At 33.7% G+C, this 22298-nt stretch overlaps 2 protein-coding genes across 3 annotated transcripts; one reads left to right on the forward strand and one right to left on the reverse strand.

Moving 5' to 3' along the window:
• The first annotated feature begins 11325 nt into the window (after nt 1-11325).
• LOC149893513 (uncharacterized) lies at nt 11326-14160 on the forward strand. The gene has a single exon (XM_090067839.1). It carries the CDS (start codon nt 11326-11328, stop codon nt 14158-14160), a length of 2835 nt encoding a protein of 944 aa, XP_089923965.1.
• A 1151-nt stretch (nt 14161-15311) lies between these two features.
• Nucleotides 15312-17069, reverse strand: LOC145188098 (protein XRP2-like). 2 transcript variants are annotated; one of them, XM_080064661.2, is made up of 3 exons: nt 16911-17049; nt 16118-16370; nt 15312-16045 (listed from the first exon to the last, which is right to left on the reverse strand). In XM_080064661.2, exons 2-3 carry the CDS (start codon nt 16353-16355, stop codon nt 15336-15338), a joined length of 948 nt encoding a protein of 315 aa, XP_079920787.2. In that variant the 5' UTR covers nt 16356-16370; nt 16911-17049; the 3' UTR covers nt 15312-15335. The 2 variants fall into 2 exon arrangements, with proteins under 2 accessions (XP_079920787.2, XP_079920786.2); XM_080064660.2 differs by having other exon boundaries at nt 15312-16370; nt 16911-17069.
• Nucleotides 17070-22298: the final 5229 nt, after the last annotated feature.

The raw sequence follows: 22298 nt of genomic DNA on the forward strand, positions 1-22298 counted from the left end.
AAATCTTTCAGATTAGTTGAAAGCATTTAATTTCATGATTTCATGACATTCCTTAATCAAAGAGTAAGTCACACAGTTAGCTGTGATGTATTTTTTTTTACATGTCCTTATTTTTAAAAACGATGGTAAGTATTTTAAAAAAAAGTTTGTTTTTTTTTACTTAGTACTTTTTAGTAGATAGCCGAAGTTTTTTCTCCTCATAGCTGTGCAGAATACGCCTAAAAAAAACAACGTGCAAGAAAAGAAACGAATCTTAAAGTGGTTTTTCTAGTTGATAATATCGTTCTGCTTTTCGATACCGAAAAAAAATCATTCGTTTTTATTAAATCGTTCCAGAACGATTTTAGACCGTAAATACAGATTTTAAAAGTCTTAATGGACTTTTACAAAAGTAAATTGTTTCAGTTAAATTTCGGTTTACATTTTATTGCTCTATTAAAATTAATACTTATGAATGGATCAGTTATAAGATAGGAAGAAATATTGACAATGTGTTGTTTTTAATATTATTCCGTTAAGAATTGGTTCGCAACTCGTTACAAGTTGTTTTAACTGGATTTCCTTATATAAAAAATTGATAGCAATCTTTGAACCAATATAGATTAAAAATTAGATTTAATTAGGATGTACCACCTAAACCTAGGATAATGCAACTGTACCACTTGCATAATTAACTTAAGATAAAATATGTGTACTACTTGCATAATTAACCGGAGATAATTCAATTATAACATTTGAATAATTATTGCTACAGCCGGTAAATTCTAAGTATATTGGGTAGCAAAGAAAACTAAGAATAAATTTAGTTTTAAATAATGGTAGTTATAATAGTGTTTTTCAAGGTGTGCATGTTTAAACAAAATCCACAATCTCCAGCACGTTTCAATGTTAAAAGGTGAAAATTATAAGCATGAAAGACGTTATAACTTTGTTTTTGGAATAATTTAAACATATTTTTTTTAGTCTTACTTCTTAATTTTAATTAGCACCTGTTCGTATAAAATGCAAGAATTCTATACCAATCCAAGCAATCATCGGATTAAGATAATTTCATGGATTTAGATTTATATATACAGATTTTTCATAATTATGACAGATTTGAAACATTGCCATAAGTTTGATACGTATTTCTCTGGTACCAAGAGGTGGTACAATTAAAAATCTCCACCGGTTACAAGGCTAGCTAATACTATGTAGTTAAGTGAGAATGCGTTGTTGCGTAAAATGCCTAATAGCCAGCTGAGACGTTTTCAGCGTGTTTTTTAAATCTAAAATTTGTAAAACTGCTATTCACTGTAAGTTTAACGTTCTCATAGCTAAATCTTCAATTGAAATAGTTTGTAGCTGTCCTTTCTTATTCAGTATATGTACAGTCTTTCTAGTGTTCTCTAACTGACGCTTAACTTCTGATATCACAAAGTTTCTTGCATAATCTGTTGACGGATGAAGCCAGTTTGGCTGATCCAACATCATGTCACACAGTTTTAAAGCAACTTTTGAAGGCGAATCTATTTGGTTTTCATCTTTATTTATTGATAATTCGCTTGATTTGTTATTGAATGAAAAGAAATTATCCACAAGAATGCACTTAAGAATAAATGATGGTATGTGACCTGCAGGAAGGCAAGCTTGTTGGCGTTCAGAAGATAGACGTGAAAGTGATTTTCTCTTATCGTGTTCAACAAAATAAAAGCACGCTTTAATCAACCGGTAGCTTCCAAGGATAACCGGATGTAGATTGCGTATGGCAATGGTTTCTATATCACTCTTTGTTACGTGGAATACGTCTTCTCTTAGTTCGCTTCCTGTGTGGGGTTTTTCAATGACAAGTAGTCTGGCGTTTGGGTATTTTTCTAGCAAACGTAAAGTCTGTTTGTGATTAGCCATCGTGAGTTCTGCGTACTTGCTATTTGCAAGACGTGATTTAGTCATCATGGAGTCAAAATTTCGCCGTGTATGATTTACACGAGCTAACGGTTTATTTTCGAAGGCTGTTAAATCATGCGGTATTTTATCACTTTTTAGATAATCGGTTAGCGCTTTTTTAAATCGCGGTCCGGGCTCAAGATTTATGCGAAAGTCTACTTTCACGTCTTGTATTTTCCAGAATGGGCCGTTCCACCTGAAATGTATTCGGTAGTTAACATTGTCTAAGTAAACTAACTGTAACGAAGCTACACCTATTGAAAGGAAAACATCCATTTGAAGACTATTTCTTTTATCCACAACTTTTTTCACAGTTTTCAAAAATTTTCAACAAATTTGAACAGCTGATAATTGAACAACCTGTTGCTTTTCGCATTCTCCAATCAGAAAACTATTTTTTATGCTAATGCCTTCGTAACGTGTCGAATCATCATGAATTAGTATGCGAGTGGTAACCCTACTCAGGCCACGCATCATGAGTGGAGCTCTTTTGTTCAAGTTCTGGTCAGTTTGTATCAGATACGTCAAACTTTCTTGACCATTTGACGGCAATATGTTATGAAAAATAATCATAAAATCTATATCGCCTAAGACAGTACTAGATGAATCAGATCCGCCACCAACCAAATAGAGCTCGGCATGAAATCTGTCATCTATTTGTGCCACTTCATCTAACAGCTCCTTCATATACTGTGTGACGGCATCAACAACCAGACGTTTTTCATCAGCTAAATCTGTTAAATTGTCTCTGACAAAACTCATTATATCTGCTTTTTCTAAATACGGGCTATAAGTTAAGGTCTGCTCAGAAGAGCCACAATTATTAAGACTATCGATTTTAGCTTGCTCGCATTCATTTCTATTGCCTAAATCAGCGTTTGCGATAAATTTGCTTAGTAAAGAATAAATTTCTAACCTAGAAAGGATCTTTGCCATAGTAAGAGGGCATACACCATTAATATCTACAGCTACTAATTTTGAGTTTTTAGTGTTTAATAAATAGCGAATAATGTTAACACTGTTATGCCACACAGCGAAATGAAAAATATTTGCTGCAAATTTGTCAACCACATCAATAAGAGCACCATTTTGCAAAAGAAAATGTAAAAGGTCTGGATCGTCGTGAAAAACTGAAAAATGTAAAGGAGTGATTCCTGATGCATCAACATCATTGATATATACGCTACTTCCCACTGCTTTTACTAAAAGATGTATTATCGCAACGTTGTTACATTCAACAGCATAATGTAACGGTGTTCTCCCATTTTTGTCACGAGTTCGAAAATGCATCTCGTCGCCAATCGTTAAAGCTACAGAGAATTCAAGTTGTTGCTGATAGTTTTCTGGCGAATCATTGTTGCCCTCTGTTTTTACAAAGTAAGTCTTCCGATTGTCTGGAAGAATGCCAATTTTGTAATCAAAGTTGTCATTTATTTTTAATGAGCTGTAATCGATCGCACCTCTTTTGGGTTTATATTCTGTTACCCAGTGGTTTTGCCAACTTTGTATTCTTATATCTTGATGAATTGTTCCGCAGTTTTGTTTTATATGATCCAAATGTAGAACTGAAAATTTATATCGAAAAAGACCGACATCTAAACTGACTGCTATAGTCCATGTGTCACCAAAAACTCTGCTATGCATTGCTAAGAAATGTAGAGCATTATGACCAAACACGTTACGAAGTTCGTAACGTGTTTGGTCATAATGCTCTACATTTCTTAGCAATGCATAGCAGAGTTTTTGGTGACACATGGACTATAGTGTTGAATAAAAGCAGAGTTTTGCTCATTATGACCAAACACGTTACGAAGTTCGTAACGTGTTTGGTCATAATGCTCTACATTTCTTAGCAATGCATAGCAGAGTTTTTGGTGACACATGGACTATAGTGTTGAATAAAAGCAGAGTTTTGCTCCATGGAGTAGAGCAATCAGTTTGCTCCAAAGTACCGAAGCTTTTTACATCTTTAAACTTTTTACGGTAATCAAATGAACCGACACCTTTAACAAAAAATAGTTTCTTTATGTAGTCGTTGTCTAACGACCAAATACCAGTCGAATGCCAGCTAGGCGAACCTGGCATAGAATAAAATATCGTTTCGTCCTGAGTATTTTGTGCTGACTGAGTTACGCAGTTTAGCGCATACTTTTCATACTTTGTTAGCGAATTTCCAATCATTTTTAAAATGCCATTAGTTCTCATTTTTGAAAGCAAATTAAAGCATTTTTTTGTACTTTTGAGAAGCTTGTAAGTGGCATAATCTTCGCCTGAAGGATCGCCTAAATTTGAATGTGTTGTGCTTTGATGATTTGCTATGCATATTGCATTGAACAGATTTTCAATGCGTAAATATGTTGTTGTCCAAGATGCTCCAACGTCTTCCAACTCAATCAAAATTTCTAGCAGCTCAAAAAGAGATTTATTGACTCCACTTTCTTTCATTTCGTCATTAAAAAGTTGCTTCAGTATGCAAATTGCAGTATTGATGGCTGCATCACTTTTTTGTCCTGTATAATTTGTAACAACGATAACAAGAGCGCTGCCTTTATGCAAAATTTCTGGGTGGCAGGAAGATAAGTGACTTTTCTCGTGGTACACTTTGTTGCTATGTATGTACTCAACAAAATCCAGTTGGAAAGTTACTTTTTTAGCCAGCAGATATTTTACAAAGTTATGTAGGGAGTTTTTCTTCCTATTATTATATGCTTCGTTTACAGATTTTATAAATGAACTACGTCCTATGACACTTATTTCAGCTTTAATCTTGTTAGTACCTGTGTTTAACGTACGTTTAGTCGAGATACCTGGAAATTTTGTTTGAGTTTCTGTACTCATTTCAATTTGTCTGTCACTTTGATAATTTTCTGCGTCAGCAAATTGCAATGATAAGTTACTCTTTTCGGATTCAGTTAAAAGTTCTACAGACGTGTTGTCTAACCAAGGATTACGACCGGATATTTCGGGCATAAAATCAGCACTCGGTGCGTTGGCAAGCGGCGTTAATGAATTTATTTCATTAAGTTCTTTCGAAATTTCTTTCAAAGAATTGTTTGAGGTTATTACCGTATTATTAACTAAACGAGGTTCTTCAGAGAATAGCGAAGATTTATCATCATTACTAGATAATGATGGAAGTGTATTTATGTTCACATCTGCAAAGACTTCATTAATCAATGTTTTATAGGACTTTTTATCTTTAGTCGTGGGTACATTTAAATCATTTTCAATTTCATTTATATTCATTTTAAAAGTAATTGTTTCATCATTTTCGCTAATGCACGTTTCCGTTTTGTGCATATTAAACTTGTTGTATTTTGAGTCCTCAAAAGATTTATTATCATTACTAATACTTTGCTCATTTAGACTTGAAAAGCTTTTTTTATTTTTCTTTGTTTTCTCAAGATCGTTATCTTGATTTTTTGTTACCACAGGAAGAAATTGTGTCTGATAATGTTTAAATACCTTAACCGCTTCTAAAAAAACTGCGAATGAATCATCCGTATCTTTCTGATCATTCTTTTGTTCTTCGTCCTTTGTTGGTATGTGAGTGTGAAAAGAAGCAATCTGGAAATTTTCATCCAAATTGGTATTAACTTGACGAAGCAAACTTGGCTTTGCTTTATTTACATATTTTATAGGTTCAATTATTTCAGTCCAAATATCGGCGGTAATGTTTTTATTTTGCGTGAATATTTTTGCTTGTGTTTTCGCATTAGAAAATGAACCATTATAAAAAACATTTATATTTGTTAGTAAGCAACCGTCCGTTGTGAATGCATTAATGACCAGGCAGTGTTTTCAGCCATTTTATGACTATAGTCTACTTATTTACTACAAATCTGTATATTAGTTAAAAGTAAAACTAAGCATGGGAATTTCGGCCTTCGAAATCGACGAAATTAAACGAAATTCGTGTTTCAATTTCGGATCGAAATTTATATTGAATTTCGAAAGACGAAATTTTTAAACATTACAAATTCACGAATTTCGAAATTAAAACTTATGTTTAATTTCGTGTCAATTTCGTTACTTTCAATGACCCGAAATTATACGAAATTTTTTCGCGAAATTAAACAATCCAAAAAATCGAAATTTCGTTCTCAATTTCGATCCGAAATTGAAACACGAATTTCGTTTAATTTCGTCGATTTCGAAGGCCGAAATTCCCATGCTTAAGTAAAACACATTAATACCATGAAAGCAGATCAAGTATGAGCCGCTCAGAAGCCAATGCGCTAAAGTCCATGTTTTGATATTTTTTGATTTTTTGAAATTTTGATGAAATAAATAACAATCTTCTTACTTATTAAAGGATTTACTCGTTGGTTACTTTTTTCTTTGGTTACACAGCCTATGTTCAAATAGCTTCTGAATATATTGTATAATTATTTCAGAAGCCATTGTGAATAAGTCCACCTTTTATCATCATTTTTCTACATAAACTTTGAAATAAAAATTAAAATATTCTTCTTCTTTCGATATTTGTTAGGAACTCTGAAAAAAAAAGAAACTCATACTAACTGTAACCGTTACTTCAAATTAGAATTGTTTGAGTTTTATGCATGTGCTCCAAAACACAAAAATATTACGCTGAAGTGTTTGCAAAAATTATTGTGTTATCAAAAACATTAAATAAATTTTCTTTTATAACTGCAAAAACTCTGACTCTTTAAAATGATAAAACAGATTTGTTGTAAGGGTATAAAAACTAAAAATGTTAATGGAAATAGAACACAATGAAAGTGATAGTGATACGATATTTCATCCTAATTCAAGGAGAATTAAACGTATTGATTCTGATACATTGTCAGATAACGAAGATGTAGAAAATAAAATAGCGGAAAAGTTGGTTGAAAACGCAGCAGGATCCTGGGATATGGTCTAGAAGTGTTGAAAAACAAAAAAGGATACAAGGTAAACAATATCAAAATGAAAGTAAAAGAATTCCTGCAAAGAAGTTTGATAATAAAAGCATCGCGGGGTTCACAAGAAGTGTCATCGTGTTTAACTAAACTCATTAAGTTGTACGCAAAGGATTTTCAAAAAATTATAATGTATTCATGTTCAAGACAGAATCGAAATGTAAAAACTGTGTATATATATATATATATATAAATATGTATATATATATATATATATATAAATATGTATATATATATATATAAATATGTATATATATATATATATATATATATATATATATATATATATATATATATATATATATATATATATATATATATATATATATATAAATATATGTTTATTTAAAAATATATACAATATCAATATAAAATTAAAATTTATTCATCAGTAACTAAAGGAATGTTATACATTTACTATCACAACAATTTTTTATCTGAAGTGTTGAGTAGAGAGTTCTATAATATATTAAATGAATAAAACCAGGTGTTACCTATAAAATTTCAGACTAACAGTTAAATCTTATTTTTTACAGCTTATATTGAAACAAGAAAAAGTTTCGAAACGAGAATAAAACGATGGAAAAGCTTCCAATTCGCGAAACAACCGTGAAATCAGATGATGCGTGATTAAAGAGTGGTTAAAAATTCTCTCAATTTTGACATTGTAATTTTAATTGTTATTTTGTTTGAAACAAACAGTCAAATCATATACAGTTTTATTTTATCTGTAAATTATAAACGTAGTTTTGCAAGATTTGCAATTGGCAAACTTTGTGGGAACTATACGGGATACCCAGCGGGTATACCCATATGGGCCCCATATGGAAACCGCGGCCAAGATCCGATGGGATACCGTTGGTCTTCCCATACGGGACCCAGTTGCGGACCCGTATGGGCCCCGTACGGTACCCGTCTGTCAATGTTGGCTGGGATAATATTACAGAAATACAGAATATATATCAGATAAAGTAGGAACCTTGCTTTTATTCAATAGTCATTCCTGATTTTAAAAATCCAATTCCTTTAATTTAAATTTTTTTTAAAATGATATCCTACCATCTAAGCTAAAATATTCCTACCATGTTGTCCCAGTAAGGATTAATTTGTCATCCACTTCTAATTTTCCATTCTCGTTTTTTACTGCTGGTTTTTGGCTTGATCCCTAGGAGGCCAGAGGTCAAGCCAGAATTCAGCACAAAAAAAGTTCAGAATTGCCCTTTCGGTTTGATCTAATGGACCAATTTCTCAATGGCTCGTGGAGACAACCTGTATCTCCTTTTGTGGACCACCAGTCAAGCTTCACAAAGGACCCTCTAACTTGAGACACTTAAAGCTGGTATCTCTCTCCAATGTGTCCTCCACCAAACAAGAACATAAGCCTTTACATCTGTTTCAGTTGTTTCTCTGCATTTTGCCTACTTAACGGAGATCGGTGGACCCTCCGGTGCAGCATTTGTCTGCCAGAACTGGCTGGACACGAAAGAACTGGCTGGAGTCTGAAAAAGAAAGAAGTTAAACACTTTGTAATCTTCACATAACTTCGCTTACTTTAATCTAAGATTGTTTAATTTCAAGTTAATTTAAAAAAAAATTAATTTCAAGTTAGTTTTAAAAAGTTTATGTAACTTTTACACACTTCATATCGTCAAGTTAAAATAAGGCAGAAGCTATCATTTAGCTAATTTATTATGTATTTAAATTAAATATTTATTTAAATAAATTTGTTATATATTAATACTTTATAGATATTACCTCTGCTGCTGCTTTCCGAAATTCATTTTCTGTATCAACTTTAAGCAGTTCAAGGTGATCTCGCTGTTTTGTCATCCAGTGTACTGTTTTGTCATTCAGTCTGCCGTTTTTGAAAGCGAAATAGGCCGAAACTTAAAAACCAAGTCAAAGCAAAAAAATAACGTGTTTTAACTACAGTGGTGATCATACAAATAGCACACGTCATAATATTTTCTTTTAATTGCATTTTATAGAGTGTTTCTATATATTTAATTTTAATGATATTTCTTATGATAACTTACTAATTGGAACTTACATTATTGTTTTGCACGTAAATACAACAATGTGACAATAAAAAACTTTATTTCGTCATGTGGGTGTGCTCAAGGAAATAGCAGATGCTAGTAATGAATCTTATTTCAAAAAGTCTGGAATGCCACTATTGTCGAACAATGTCAAAGGCTTGTTAACAGTATGCGATGAAGATGTGCTACAGTTATCAAGTATAAAGGCTCAACAAAATATTGATGTCAGTTTTAACGTTTTGATGTAAACTTTTAATCAGCACTATTTTTTTGTTTGATGTGCTATTTCTATAATCGCAACTTTTCGTTGTTTTTTGTAAACGTTTCAATAATTATTGTTATACTTCAGTTAAAAATAATTTTTTTTAACGACATAAAAATCCATTTGTCAGGTTGGCACCTTCACCAAATGTTTGTCAAGTCACGATGCCTCAGCCCTAAGTACAAGAAAATCGTTGATCTTGTCATTCACCGCAACGCGTATTTTATTCATCATTCAACTCGTATTTTATTCATCCGTCATCATAGTCAGGAGAATCTACTCCTGACTATGATGACGAACTATTGACCACACACACGAGAGCTGGGCCTGCAATCAGGGATAAAGACAGAAGCTGTCAACTTCAGTGGACAAATACGGAGGTTTAAACCGTAAAACTCATCTTAAAGGCCAGAAAATACTTCAACATGATTAAGTAAATAGTCTGACCTATTTCCCAGCCTCCCGTAATCAATGCCATGATAGACGATGAGCTTATGGATCTCAATCAGATTGAGTTGACTCCAACTGTCATCTTCCCGAAATTACCCTGCCAAGTAAGGTTGTGGAATGGTGCGTGAAGCTAATGACCGAGGCTGCGAAAGCTGAATCTTGAAAGTGATCTGTTTAGCAAAAGGTTTTATGAATAACAACTCAATGCGATACTTATCAACGTTAAAAGTTATTACTCAAATAAAAATAAGCTTCTTCAACATATTTAAGCTTAAAAACAAGAAGCTATAAATTCGGACCGTCTTAAAAATAGTCTACGCAAATAAGTTCCTGGAGGATACAAAAAGCTGGTTGTGAATAGAGTTTGTGAAATTGCTTCATCCGGGATCGCGTTGTTTTTTAAGATCTAATCCCGGCGATCGGGTCGAAACGTGACTCTCATTTCACCTTGTAATTTTTTATGACTTTGAAAGGAAGAGGTTTTGTCACAATAAATGCATTTGATTGCATGAACGAAGATTTTTTTTAAAAAAAAGTCTTTATATTTTTTACACAATGTTCTATTGGTGTGTTGGTATGTAATTATAGCGTTACTTGTGAATAATTGTGTGCGTAAAAGATGTCATTATAGCGTTACTTGTGAATAGTTATGTGCGTAAAGGATATGTCATTATAGCGTTACTTGTAAATAATTGTATGTGTGAAAAGATGTGTGAATGCCTTATAGCATTACTTGTAAATAATTGTATTTGTGAAAAGATATGTGTGAATGCCTAGGGAATGCCTACTTGTAAATAATTGTATGTGTGAAAAGATATGTGTGAATACCTAGGGAATTAACTTGTATATAAATTGTGTTGAATTTTACAAAGATACATCGGCGTTTACGCACAACTAAAAAACGATCTTTTTTATGCGAAACTACAAGCTATTTCGGCGAAATGGCGACTAAACTTGATTTAAAGTTAATTCCAGAGTTTAGTGGAAACGATCAACAGTCAGTTGCGGAGTGGCTGGAAAAGGTTGAATTGGTATGTAAAGTAATTGGTGTAACCGATCTGGCACGTGTGGTTCCTCTCCGTCTCACTGATGGTGCATTCGTAGTGTATCAACAGTTAACAGAGACTGATAAAGAAAATTTTAAGAGAATAAAGAAGGCTTTGCTTGAAGCTTTTGCCGTTGATGGATTCACAGCCTACGAGCAGTTTGTCACGAGAAAGCTGAAACATGGAGAAGCAGTTGATGTTTATTTGGCAGAACTACGAAGATTGTCTACCCTAATTGGTGGGCTACCAGACAAAGCGATCGCGTGTGCCTTTGTTGCTGGGCTCCCCGAGGAAGTTCGACGAATGCTGAGATCGAGTTCTCGTATGGACGATCTTACAACTGTTCAAATACTTGCGCGAGCAAGGACTCTGATGATCGAGGAACGGAACAACGGGATGGTGGAAAAATTTGCTGTAGCTGCAATGAAAAGTAGTGATCCGAGGTTGCTAGAAGATAAAACACAATCAGTGTGCTATGAATGCAAACTTCCCAATCACTTTGCGAGAGATTGTCATTTAAGAAGACATAATTATCGAAACAAGTCAAGTAGAAGACGGGAGTCAAGCGATGTGCTGTGTTACTCGTGTCAAGAGTATGGACACATATCAAGAATGTGTCCAAAAAACGGAGTGAGGGAGAAGACGTCTGCGCCAGTTCTCTCCCTAAACAATCAATAATGGCGTTACCTACCATGCTCTTGGATATTAACGGTGTATTTCAGGATGTGCTAATTGACTCAGGGTGTACCTGCTGCATCATTTATAAAAAATGTGCGACAAAAATAACGAAGAAAGAAGTTAGCGTGGTAACTGTAAATGGACAACAACAGCAGTGCGAAGGTGTTAGCCAAACTCGAATCACCGCGCCAAATGGAAATACAGTGTGTGTGGAAGCACTTGTGGTCAATTTCAAACCGCTGGGTTTTTGTTTCATAATGGGTATGAATGGAATAGTGGCACTTGGTGGAGTATCGATTTCTGCAACGCGGGATGTTTGTTTTATGAAAAAAGAAGCATGTTTACTTGGTTTAAAAAGCGATTTGTCAATAGATGTTCATGATATGAATATAACGGCTCAGGATTTCACAGCTTCATTTGAAAAGAAAAATAGAGAATGGATAATTGCGTGGAAATGGAATACCAAACCTGAAAATCTGGTGAATAGAATTGCTGAATATACCATCCCCATCGGCATAAAACACGATTACGAAAAAGAAATTGAAGGGTGGATAGAGAAAAAATGGCTGCAAAAGTACGAAGCGAAAAAACACGGTCCAGTAAAAGGTTTGGTTCCACTTATGGCAGTGGTGCAGCAAAACAAAGGGAAAGTGCGACCAGTGTTAGACTTCAGGGAGCTGAACACGTTTATTGAACCATTTACGGCGAACACGGATGCATGTGCTGACAAACTTCGAGACTGGAGACGGCTTGGAGAAAATATTTCAATTATTGATTTATCATCGGCCTACATGCAACTCAAAATCAGCGAGGAACTCTGGGCTTACCAAACTGTTGTGTTCCGTGGACAGAGGTTTTGTTTAACACGTTTGGGATTTGGTCTGAACGTTGCGCCCGTCATAATGAAAGCAGTTTTGGACAAAGTTCTATCGCAAGACGAAAAGATCTGGAAGGGAACATCATCATACATTGATGATATTCTTGTAAATGAAGACATCGTATCAGTTCGCAGTGTACTTGATCATTTGGATATGTATGGATTACATTGTAAGCCGGCGGTTCGTGTGTCCGAAGGGGCGAGAGTTCTAGGATTACAAGTTGGAATTGAAAATAAGAAGTTATTTTGGAAGAGAGACAACGATTTTGGTGAAATTCCAAGTTCTCTAACGAGGCGAAAAATCTTCTCTTTATGTGGAAAAATGACAGGGAATCTTCCAGTTTGTGGTTGGTTGCGTGTAGCTTCGTCATTTGTTAAAAGGACGGCAAACGCCCTAACGAAAACATGGGATGAGAAGATACAATGCGATTTTGTTGAAAAAATGGTGAACGATATGGTAAAAAGAACACGTAACGACGATCCTGCCAAAGGAGTTTGGAATGTTTATGGCAACGAGGCAACAGTGTGGGTGGATGCTAGTTCACTAGCGCTAGGTGTGAGTATCGAAGTTGATGGCAATATAATCGAAGACGCTTGTTGGTTAAGAAAAGATGATACAACACATATAAACATGTCTGAACTCGATGCAGTAATCAAAGGACTAAACATGGGTCTCAATTGGAAGATGAATGTCTTGCATATTTGCACTGATTCGAAAGCAGTATTACATTGGGTCACCGATGCACTGACTGGAAAATCTAGATTGAAGACAAAGGCTTCAAACGAAATGCTGATTAGAAGACGGCTTCAGACCATTACGAATATTGTGGAGGAATACAAACTCAGAGTGGATATTAAACTAGTGCCCTCGGAGTCTAACTTAGCCGATGTACTTACTCGAGTGCCTGGAAGTTGGCTGAAAATGATCGATAAGCCCACTGAACTTGCTGCAGGTGGAACGATTAGTGCTTCTCTATCTCCCAAAGAAATAAACCATGTTCATAAGTCCACGGGACATTATGGTGTGAAGAGAACATTGTATTTTGTTCGTAGAATTGACCCATCAGTAAGCAGGGAAGAAGTCAGGCAAGTGGTTGAAAAATGTGTAACCTGTCAATCAATTGATCCAAGTCCGATAAAGTGGCCGAAAGGGAAGATCGAAGTAAAAGGGACGTGGCAACGGCTTGGTATGGATATAACTCATTATGAGGGGCAACATTTTCTTACCCTGATTGACTGTGGGCCTTCACGATATGCAATATGGCGCCATCTTAAAGACCAAACTAGTGCATGTGTCATTCAGGAATTAAACGAAATCTTTCTTGAACGAGGCGGTCCAAACGAAATTCTGACGGATAATGATACAGCATTTCGAAGCACATTATTTTCGCAATTTATGAACAAATGGAACGTTAAACTTCGCTTCAGGTGCGCTTACGTTCCTTCAGGGAACGGAATTGCAGAACGGTGCCATCGAACAGTGAAAAGAACGGCGAAGAGAGTTCCGTGCAGCATACCCGAGGCAGTTTATTGGTATAACGTCAGCCCAAAAGACTGTTGTAAGTCATCTACAGCACCCGCAAATAAATTATACCATTACGAAATTAGAGTTAGAGGAATTGACGACGATAAAAACGCATATGAACCTCATGAGAAGATCACCAACAAGTTTAAACTCGGCGATGAAGTATGGGTAAAGCCCCCGGACAACCGATGTGACTCTCAATACAAAATTGGGAGAATTACAGGAATTATTTCGGAGCAAACGGTAGAAGTGGACAAAGTATCCCGGCACATACGCGACCTAAGACCCGTCAGAGTTGATAACAAGTCGAATGAGGATCTAGAAGATGATGAAGAACTGTGCGTTGTGTTACCTGAAGACGAGACAAACCAGACGCCAATGTTGCGAAGAAGCACCCGAAAAAGGATGGCACCTGAGCGATATAGTCCGTGAGGTGAAGTGGTCGTTATGACCAAGGGGGAGTGTAATTATAGCGTTACTTGTGAATAATTGTGTGCGTAAAAGATGTCATTATAGCGTTACTTGTGAATAGTTATGTGCGTAAAGGATATGTCATTATAGCGTTACTTGTAAATAATTGTATGTGTGAAAAGATGTGTGAATGCCTTATAGCATTACTTGTAAATAATTGTATTTGTGAAAAGATATGTGTGAATGCCTAGGGAATGCCTACTTGTAAATAATTGTATGTGTGAAAAGATATGTGTGAATACCTAGGGAATTAACTTGTATATAAATTGTGTTGAATTTTACAAAGATACATCGGCGTTTACGCACAACTAAAAAACGATCTTTTTTATGCGAAACTACATGGTACTTTGTGAAATGTTTAGCTAATTGAAATTCAAAAAAATAATTTTTTAGCCATTTTTACTTCACCCTAATGATTACATTTGCTGATTTACAGCATACTGCTCTACTTCGCTAAACCCTACTACAAGCATCCACTCATCCATGATAAACAGTTGATTACTTTAGAGGAAAAACCTTGAAAAGTGAAAGCTAAAAGAATGGTAGCACAGTGAGAATGTTACCTCAACAGAGACAACCAAGTCTTTGATGACTCATCGAAACAATGCACCTCTCTCTCGATTTGCTGCGGAACAAATCCATTAGCTTCAAACATCGTCGTCGAAAATTTAAAAACTGCATTTCTTTACAAAAATTAACTCATAAAAGTACAAATATTGAAATACAAAATTTGGACTGATCTGATAATCAAAGTCCGATGGTTGTTTTATGTTTTTACTTAGACCGGTAACTACCGAATATCAGAAGTCGAATGTTGCTAGTCCGATAGTTCAAAACACACTTTAGTTCTGATAATCCGGTATTTTTTTTTTGTCCGATACTATTGAAATATGAAATATCAGAAGTTATATCGGAAGTGCCCCAACTCTAGTTGATGCGTAGAAAAAAAAAATTTCTTTATAAAATTGTTTAATTTTTTTTTTTTTCATACTATATATACTTTTGCTATATATACTTTTAATACTTTATTTTTACAACTAGTAGAGTACTTTAATTAAAATCACTTTGACTATTAAAATAAATATTTAAAAAGAAGGAAATGAAAAAGAATTAGAGAAACATTCTGATTGACAATCTTAACTCATAGTCATATCAACAAAATTATAAAATGCATCTATATCTTTTTTAGCTATTTTCTGATCACGAGTTAAATAAACATCATTCAAGCTAACAGATATTTCTTCTAAAACTCTCTCAACTTGTGTGATAATGTTATTTCCATTCAACTCTAAACCAACAAGAGGACCCTGTGCAACTAGTTTGCAGTATTTCTCATCTTTAAATATTCGAGAAGCATCATCTGCAGTCATTTTGATTTCCTTTGATTGTACTAAGTCATATGCTGCTTTTTCGTGAAGTTTTTCTAATAAAATTTTACAATCTTTTTTTACTTTTGCAAAAAATACAACTAAACAGGAGTCATCATATCTCTTACTATTCTTTCCTCTAGAAACAGGTACAACACTCTTTTTTTGATCTGTTGCAATACTTATGCTTGCAAACATTTCATTATCTGGTTTAGGAATAAGCGTTTCAAGCGACAAACTTTCTGGTAAAAAACTCCAGTTATTATTACCATCTTGAACAGGTGTAAAGTCATAAACTGAACTCCAGCTATTGTTATAAACACTTAAACCTGCTTGTTTGAACTGCTGTTCAAGTTCAGGGTAAAAATATGAAAAGCACCCAAAACGCATGGAACTAGATGATTCAATGATAGGTTGGCTAGCACACAAGAGAAAAGTATCAATCTTCCTGCAATCTCTAGTTCGATATTGTTGACAAGCTATAACACACTGGCAATTTTTACAATTCCGCAGAAATACACTACCTTTTATAGGACCAATAAAAAACTTACAGTTTTCACAATCATCAATGGTCACCATAGCTGAAAAGTCAAAAATATATATTGAACTATTTGTACACTTTTGGATAATGAATTGCTGGCCATTAACTGTACCAGGCAAGCGCCCACAAATAGAGCCATTTATGTTAGCAATTGTAAAATCTTTAGGATCAGGTCTATCTTCTCGATCCCAACTAAAAACTTGAGGCTTGGATAAGGTATCATTTTCTTTAGATTTCTTGCACCCCATTGAACTTTATCAAAGCTGTAAATTAAAGTATATCAACTTAGATATATATAATATAAAATAATACTAAGCATTTGTGTGTGCGTGTGTGTATGTCTGTGTATTGTATGTAAGTATGTATGTATGTATGTATGTATGTATGTATGTATGTATGTATGTATGTATGTATGTATGTATGTATGTATGTATGTATGTATGTATGTATGTATGTATGTATGTATGTATGTATGTATGTATGTATGTATGTATGTATGTACATAAAATCTAAACATTTAACTAAATAAGTATAATCTGGATCTAAATTGATATAACAGGTAACATAAGCATAACTAAATGTGTAGATAAAATTTTTATTGACAACATTAAACAACCAAACTTCTAAGATTATTAGAGTTACTATGATGGGAATATTTAATCCACAATTTAAACATAAATGTAATGTGTATGTATTTCACTTAACTTATTTTTTGATTTCATTTGCAATAATTTGAAAATAACATTACGTTTTTAAGTTTATTAAATATACTTATATTTATTTTTAAGTAAATAGAAAATAACCTATAAAGATTATCTGTAGGTTTGGCCATAAAACACTTCAAGTCTAGTAAAGTTAACTTATTCCAAGACTTTCTAGTAGGGTTAATCTGATTTTCACCTCTACTTAAGATATAAGGTACACAAAGTCTTCACTTAAGCGTTATTTTGATTACAGCGTTCATGCACCCTTAACAACAAAAGGGATGAATAATCAAATACGAAACTCACTCCTTCGTATATTTCTTTTTACTTGTTTGTTTTTACCCCAAATAAATATAGATATGCGGATTTATATTTTATTACCCCAGATAATTAGCGTGTAATAACTTAAATAAAAAGAAAAAAAAGTTAGTATAAATATATAGCGATAACTGATTTTTTTAAAATGAGAAGATGAATTATCTAGTTTAAATAGCAGTCACTGTGGTTGAGGATCATAAAAGCACGGTTCTAAACCCCTCCGTACTGCACAGGTTAAAGCTGTCATTTTGAGCGCGGTTTTGAACTCAGCAATCGAAAACCGACTAACGGACATGTGCAGGTTTTTCTTTCTGAGAGAAGATCAGTTTAAAAAAAAAAAAAAAAAAATTTAATCTTCATAAATTTTTAAAAAAGCTTATCTTTTTAATATTTTGCAAGAGTGTTCAAATTGGAAATTTTATAATATTCGACATGGGGGTTATCAAAACATATAAATCATCTTTTTTTTCATATATCTTACCATCTTTTTTTTTTTTTTTTTTTTTACAAAAAAGAAAAAGAGCTTAGTTCTAGTTTCTCTCGACTAAAATCTTTTTACCTGTCACAAAAATATTTATCAAAGTATTTTGGTGTTTTTTAGATGAAACACCCGGCAAAGCGAAACGAAATTCTTTATAAATCAGTCGCCACTTTTTTTTTCTTAAATTTGCTGAAATGGTCTAAATTGTCAATAATCAATGTTCCTTTTTCTAAGAAAGACTTTTGTTGCAGTAGAGGTTGCAGTAGAGGTTGCATAAGAGGTTGCCGTTAGTTTCTAATTCTCATTCACTGTCTCCTTTTTTTCTCACCTATTAAAAAAAATTGAATGGATCTTCTATGATCATAAAACTTTTGCTTCCCAACCCTAAAAATCCGGAAGTAAATGGAGCTCAGAATTCATCAAGGTACTGAAAGTATGCTAAAACATTTGTGATTAATGAGAGATGAGAGAAGAAAGATGTTGAAAAGAACTAAATTGGGAAACTGATTGATTCTCCTGTCCTTCGATAGCTCATGTTCAATACGATGAACGTTGAGAGGAGCTACTTCGTATTGCATAGTTGAAAACTCTTTGATCATTAGTCTCAAGACAATGTAAAGAGACTGCAGACTGTAGAAACTACTTTTGCCATATTTAGCATGAAACTGTAGATTTAATAATCTGCATAAAAACCTGCATTAATTTTGTGATCATAATTATGTGAATAATCAAACTTAAACTACCAATGGTGAAAACCCTGATGGTACTGCCAACAGCTTTTTCAAATGAAAATTTTAAGCTGACCAAGTCGAAATATTTGCAGCCATTACAAGTCTGATGACAAGGCGAATGAAGGAAGTGTTGATCTCATGAAAATAGTTCGTATGGATTCGGTTTTGTCATCTTTACTAATATTGCAAAACTGTTTTTCAATAAGAAGTAGTCATTAATTGGTGTTCATCACAACGTGTTCGTCACAACGTGTTCGTCACAACGTGTTCGTCACAACGTGTTCGTCACAACGCGTTCATCACGTGGTGTTTGGTTTGATTTTTCATTTGTTAATTTCTTTTTTTTTGGACCCCTTCAAATATTTAGTTAAAGGTATTTTAATGATGTTCATTTCATTTGATTGTAAAAAGCAGGGAATATTGCCATCTGTTTTTGAAATAAGACGACGTATACGACTACAATATTTAACGGCTACCGCAATGAGATTTTATATTTAGTTAAACAAAAAAAAGTAAATTTTTAAATAAATTTTCAAAAAACATTTTTTTGGATTGCATGTATTATTAAAGCATTAGTCTTTTACGGAAAACCTCCACGAAACATATCCAGTTCTTATTTTGTGATCAGTGGGCGAAACCATAATTGCTCTTTCCACTTGTCTCAAAATAATTATTCTGAGATCAGTGATTTTTAAAAATTGTGACCTGAGTATATGACCGGTGACCGAAAAGTTTTAAAGCAATTATCACAAGGGTTTTTTTTAGACATAGAATGAGTATAGTATGGGGGGTACACCCAATTCTATCTGCACCGGGAAGCACAATATATAAAACTTTACTTAAAAATTACAAAAAAAAGTTTACAAAAAATTACATGCTGTAAAAAATCTCTCTCTATCTACGCCAACAGATCCTGCACAAAACGAATTATCGTTTAAAAAGTAATTTACACTTATTTACTAAATAAAAATTTTAAACATAAGCAAATTATTGAGAACAAAAACGAAATAACTTTCTTCATTTTCACCCACGCACTCACACACACACACACACACACACCTGCACATACCCGCAAGCACACACACACACACACACACACACACACACACACACACCACACACACAGGAAACACTTTTTTATAACCTAAATATCAGAAAACAACTAATTACAATTTAATGCATTATTAGATATCCGATGCAGCATCATTTGAAAATGTGAATATATTGGTATAGCAGACTTTACAAGTATATTTTGTCATATGATATTTTATATTTCATCATAGAATGTTATGTTTCGTCGTATGTTTTTTTATATGCTATGAGTTTTTTAGAGCGAGATTTTAAATATTACATCGTACGATGTTATTTCAGCGTACGTTTTTATAAGTCATGAGTTTTTTTTAAGCGCAAATTTAACAACGTTCGAAATAACTTGCTATCGAATTTAGACTTTTTAAAGAAAATGTTTGCGAAAAAGTGAATGGTAAAGGTGTTAAATAGAAGAAAGAAAAAAATATACGTTTATAATTGAGGTGGTAATGTAAAGATCATTACAAAACATTTTTAATGGAACCCGTAAATACGTCTCGCGACAAATTTAATGGAGCTGTTAACGACGTTTCATGGTAAATGCGGTACGTTAAGAAAAACAAACACTTGCTTCGTCAAACAAATAATTAAAAATTACTATTTAATAAAATGAAATGAAATTATTAAACATCATCAAGCACGCACTGGTTTACACAATGTTTCAGCAATTTTTGAAACTTTTTGACCGAATGTTTAAACATTAAGCAAGACTTCAATTTAACCATTAATTTTGCTTTTGCAGCAAATTTCAAAAATTATCAGCCAACAACCAACCCCAACCATCAACAAAAGCTTCAATGTAACCATTAAAAAAAAATTGAAACAGATGTCATAGCATGAGCCGTTTTCAATCATATGTTCAACCGTTATGCTATGGTCAAGTTTTAACCATTACAAATATTGAAAAAAATTAGAACTTAAAAATATACCTTTTTCAACGATTTTTTCTTCATGTTTGAACATACTATTAACCTTTTTATTGAATGCAGTTTTGATACCGCATAGGTGATTAGGCATAAGTTCACTCATGTTAATTCCAATTGCAACAATTTCAGCTAGATCTTTATAAAAATCTTCAGTCTGTATCACATAGATTAAAGCTTTATGCATAACTTATTTCCTTGTGTGCATAACTTATGCTTTTTCCCCATACTTTTTCTTCATAAATTATAATGGAAATCAAACATTTAAAGTCTTACTCAAAATAATAATACAAAAACCTTGGTATAATTATTCGTTACCGGCTTTTTGTCTTTTTCATATGTTTACTCCCAGTGGGCACGGCGATGTTGGTTTAACGTTTAGGCGACGTCGAGTGCGACATCGCATTAACGTTGGAAATGGAAAGTTGGATCGACGTTAATATGCGATGTTATCGCGATGTCATTGCGATGTCATCGCGATGTAATCACGATGTAATCGCGATGTTTTACGTCGTTTTGACGTTGATTTAACATCGCAACTCGATGTTAATTTTCGACGTCATTCTCACGTTGGTGCGATGTTGAATTTACGTTGGCGACGTCGCTAACCTAAAACTAACATCGAACCGACGTAAGATTGACGTCGATGCCCACTGGGCTAGATTCTCATCAATGATGTCACAGTGTTTAAAGTTTGGTTTGGCAGCTTGTTTTTTTGCTTTAACTTCATCATTAAGTAATCTAATATCTGCTCTACTTCATAAAGTTTTTCCAAAAGCAGCATTGGTGATAAGCTAGAAGAAACCTTTTTCAAAATCGTTTTTAACTTCTGACCTTATATCAGCAATTAGATCAATGTATCACTTGAGCCAATCACTCTCAGTGAGTCTTACTCCCATTCATATTTTTGTAATCACCGTACCCATGCATACGTATTGCTTTAAACAAGCATGATGAATAACACAGTTGAAGAATGGTTCACAATGGATACACAATGAAGAACACAGTTTTATCATATAACTTAGGTATTTAGATTTTTTAATGTGATTTGCTTTTAATCACTCATGGGCTTAGGGATAATCACAATGCACGTCTTGCAGTCCATTTGGATGTTCCAAGCCTACTTCAAGAAAAAAAAGACTTCAAGGTGCAAGTTCTTATTTAACGCTCTTCGTGACTTATTCCTTTGGGATACAATTTTATCGTAAAAGCTGAAAGGGCGCGTATACATTTTTTATGGTTTTATTTCTTCTAAATAATACAAAGAATACTTATTTATTTTAAGAGCACCATTCCAAGACAGTCTAGGAGAAACGTAACACCATGCAGGATCTAAAGTGCATGCTTTCATAAATACATCACTGAAACTTTCACAAACGTCAGCCGAGACTAAAACGTTGAGTTGATTGTAAGGAATATCATATTTGTCTGAGACGAAATTTAGAGTATTTTTAAAACCTTTTTTTATCAAGACTTTTATCTAGACCAGCCAAACTAGCAAGAAATATCAATAAACTGTATACATTTTTTATCTTTCTTAGGTGTGCATGTGATATCACCTTTTCTTTCACCGAGTTTCTTTATGAAAAGATGACTACCATATCCGCTGAGATTCTGATAAGTTAAGATTGCTAGAGTTGTGGGTTGCTCCTCTAAGTTTTCCAGTATTAGCAAGAATAATCTCTTACTTTTTCATCCTTTTAGTGAGTAAACTCAAGCCGATATACATAAAAAATTGCTGAACTCTCAAGAGACTCATTTTTTTCTTAGTTTTCTCCAGAATAGTGATAATGAATTCTTGCTTTTTCTTCAGTTTTAGTAAACTCACGCAAACATCCGCTTCGCTGCACTTTCAAAATCCTTCTTTTCTAAATAGTTTTGTTTTCTAAAAATATTACCTTTTTTGTTTGATTTGGTCATAATTTTACTATCTTGCTCTAAAGTT

This window comes from Hydra viridissima, unplaced genomic scaffold (assembly GCF_058129835.1).
Source record: "Hydra viridissima isolate aposymbiotic clone 2 unplaced genomic scaffold, HvirCarnegie_v1 scaffold_1, whole genome shotgun sequence".
Lineage (NCBI taxonomy): Eukaryota > Metazoa > Cnidaria > Hydrozoa > Anthoathecata > Hydridae > Hydra > Hydra viridissima.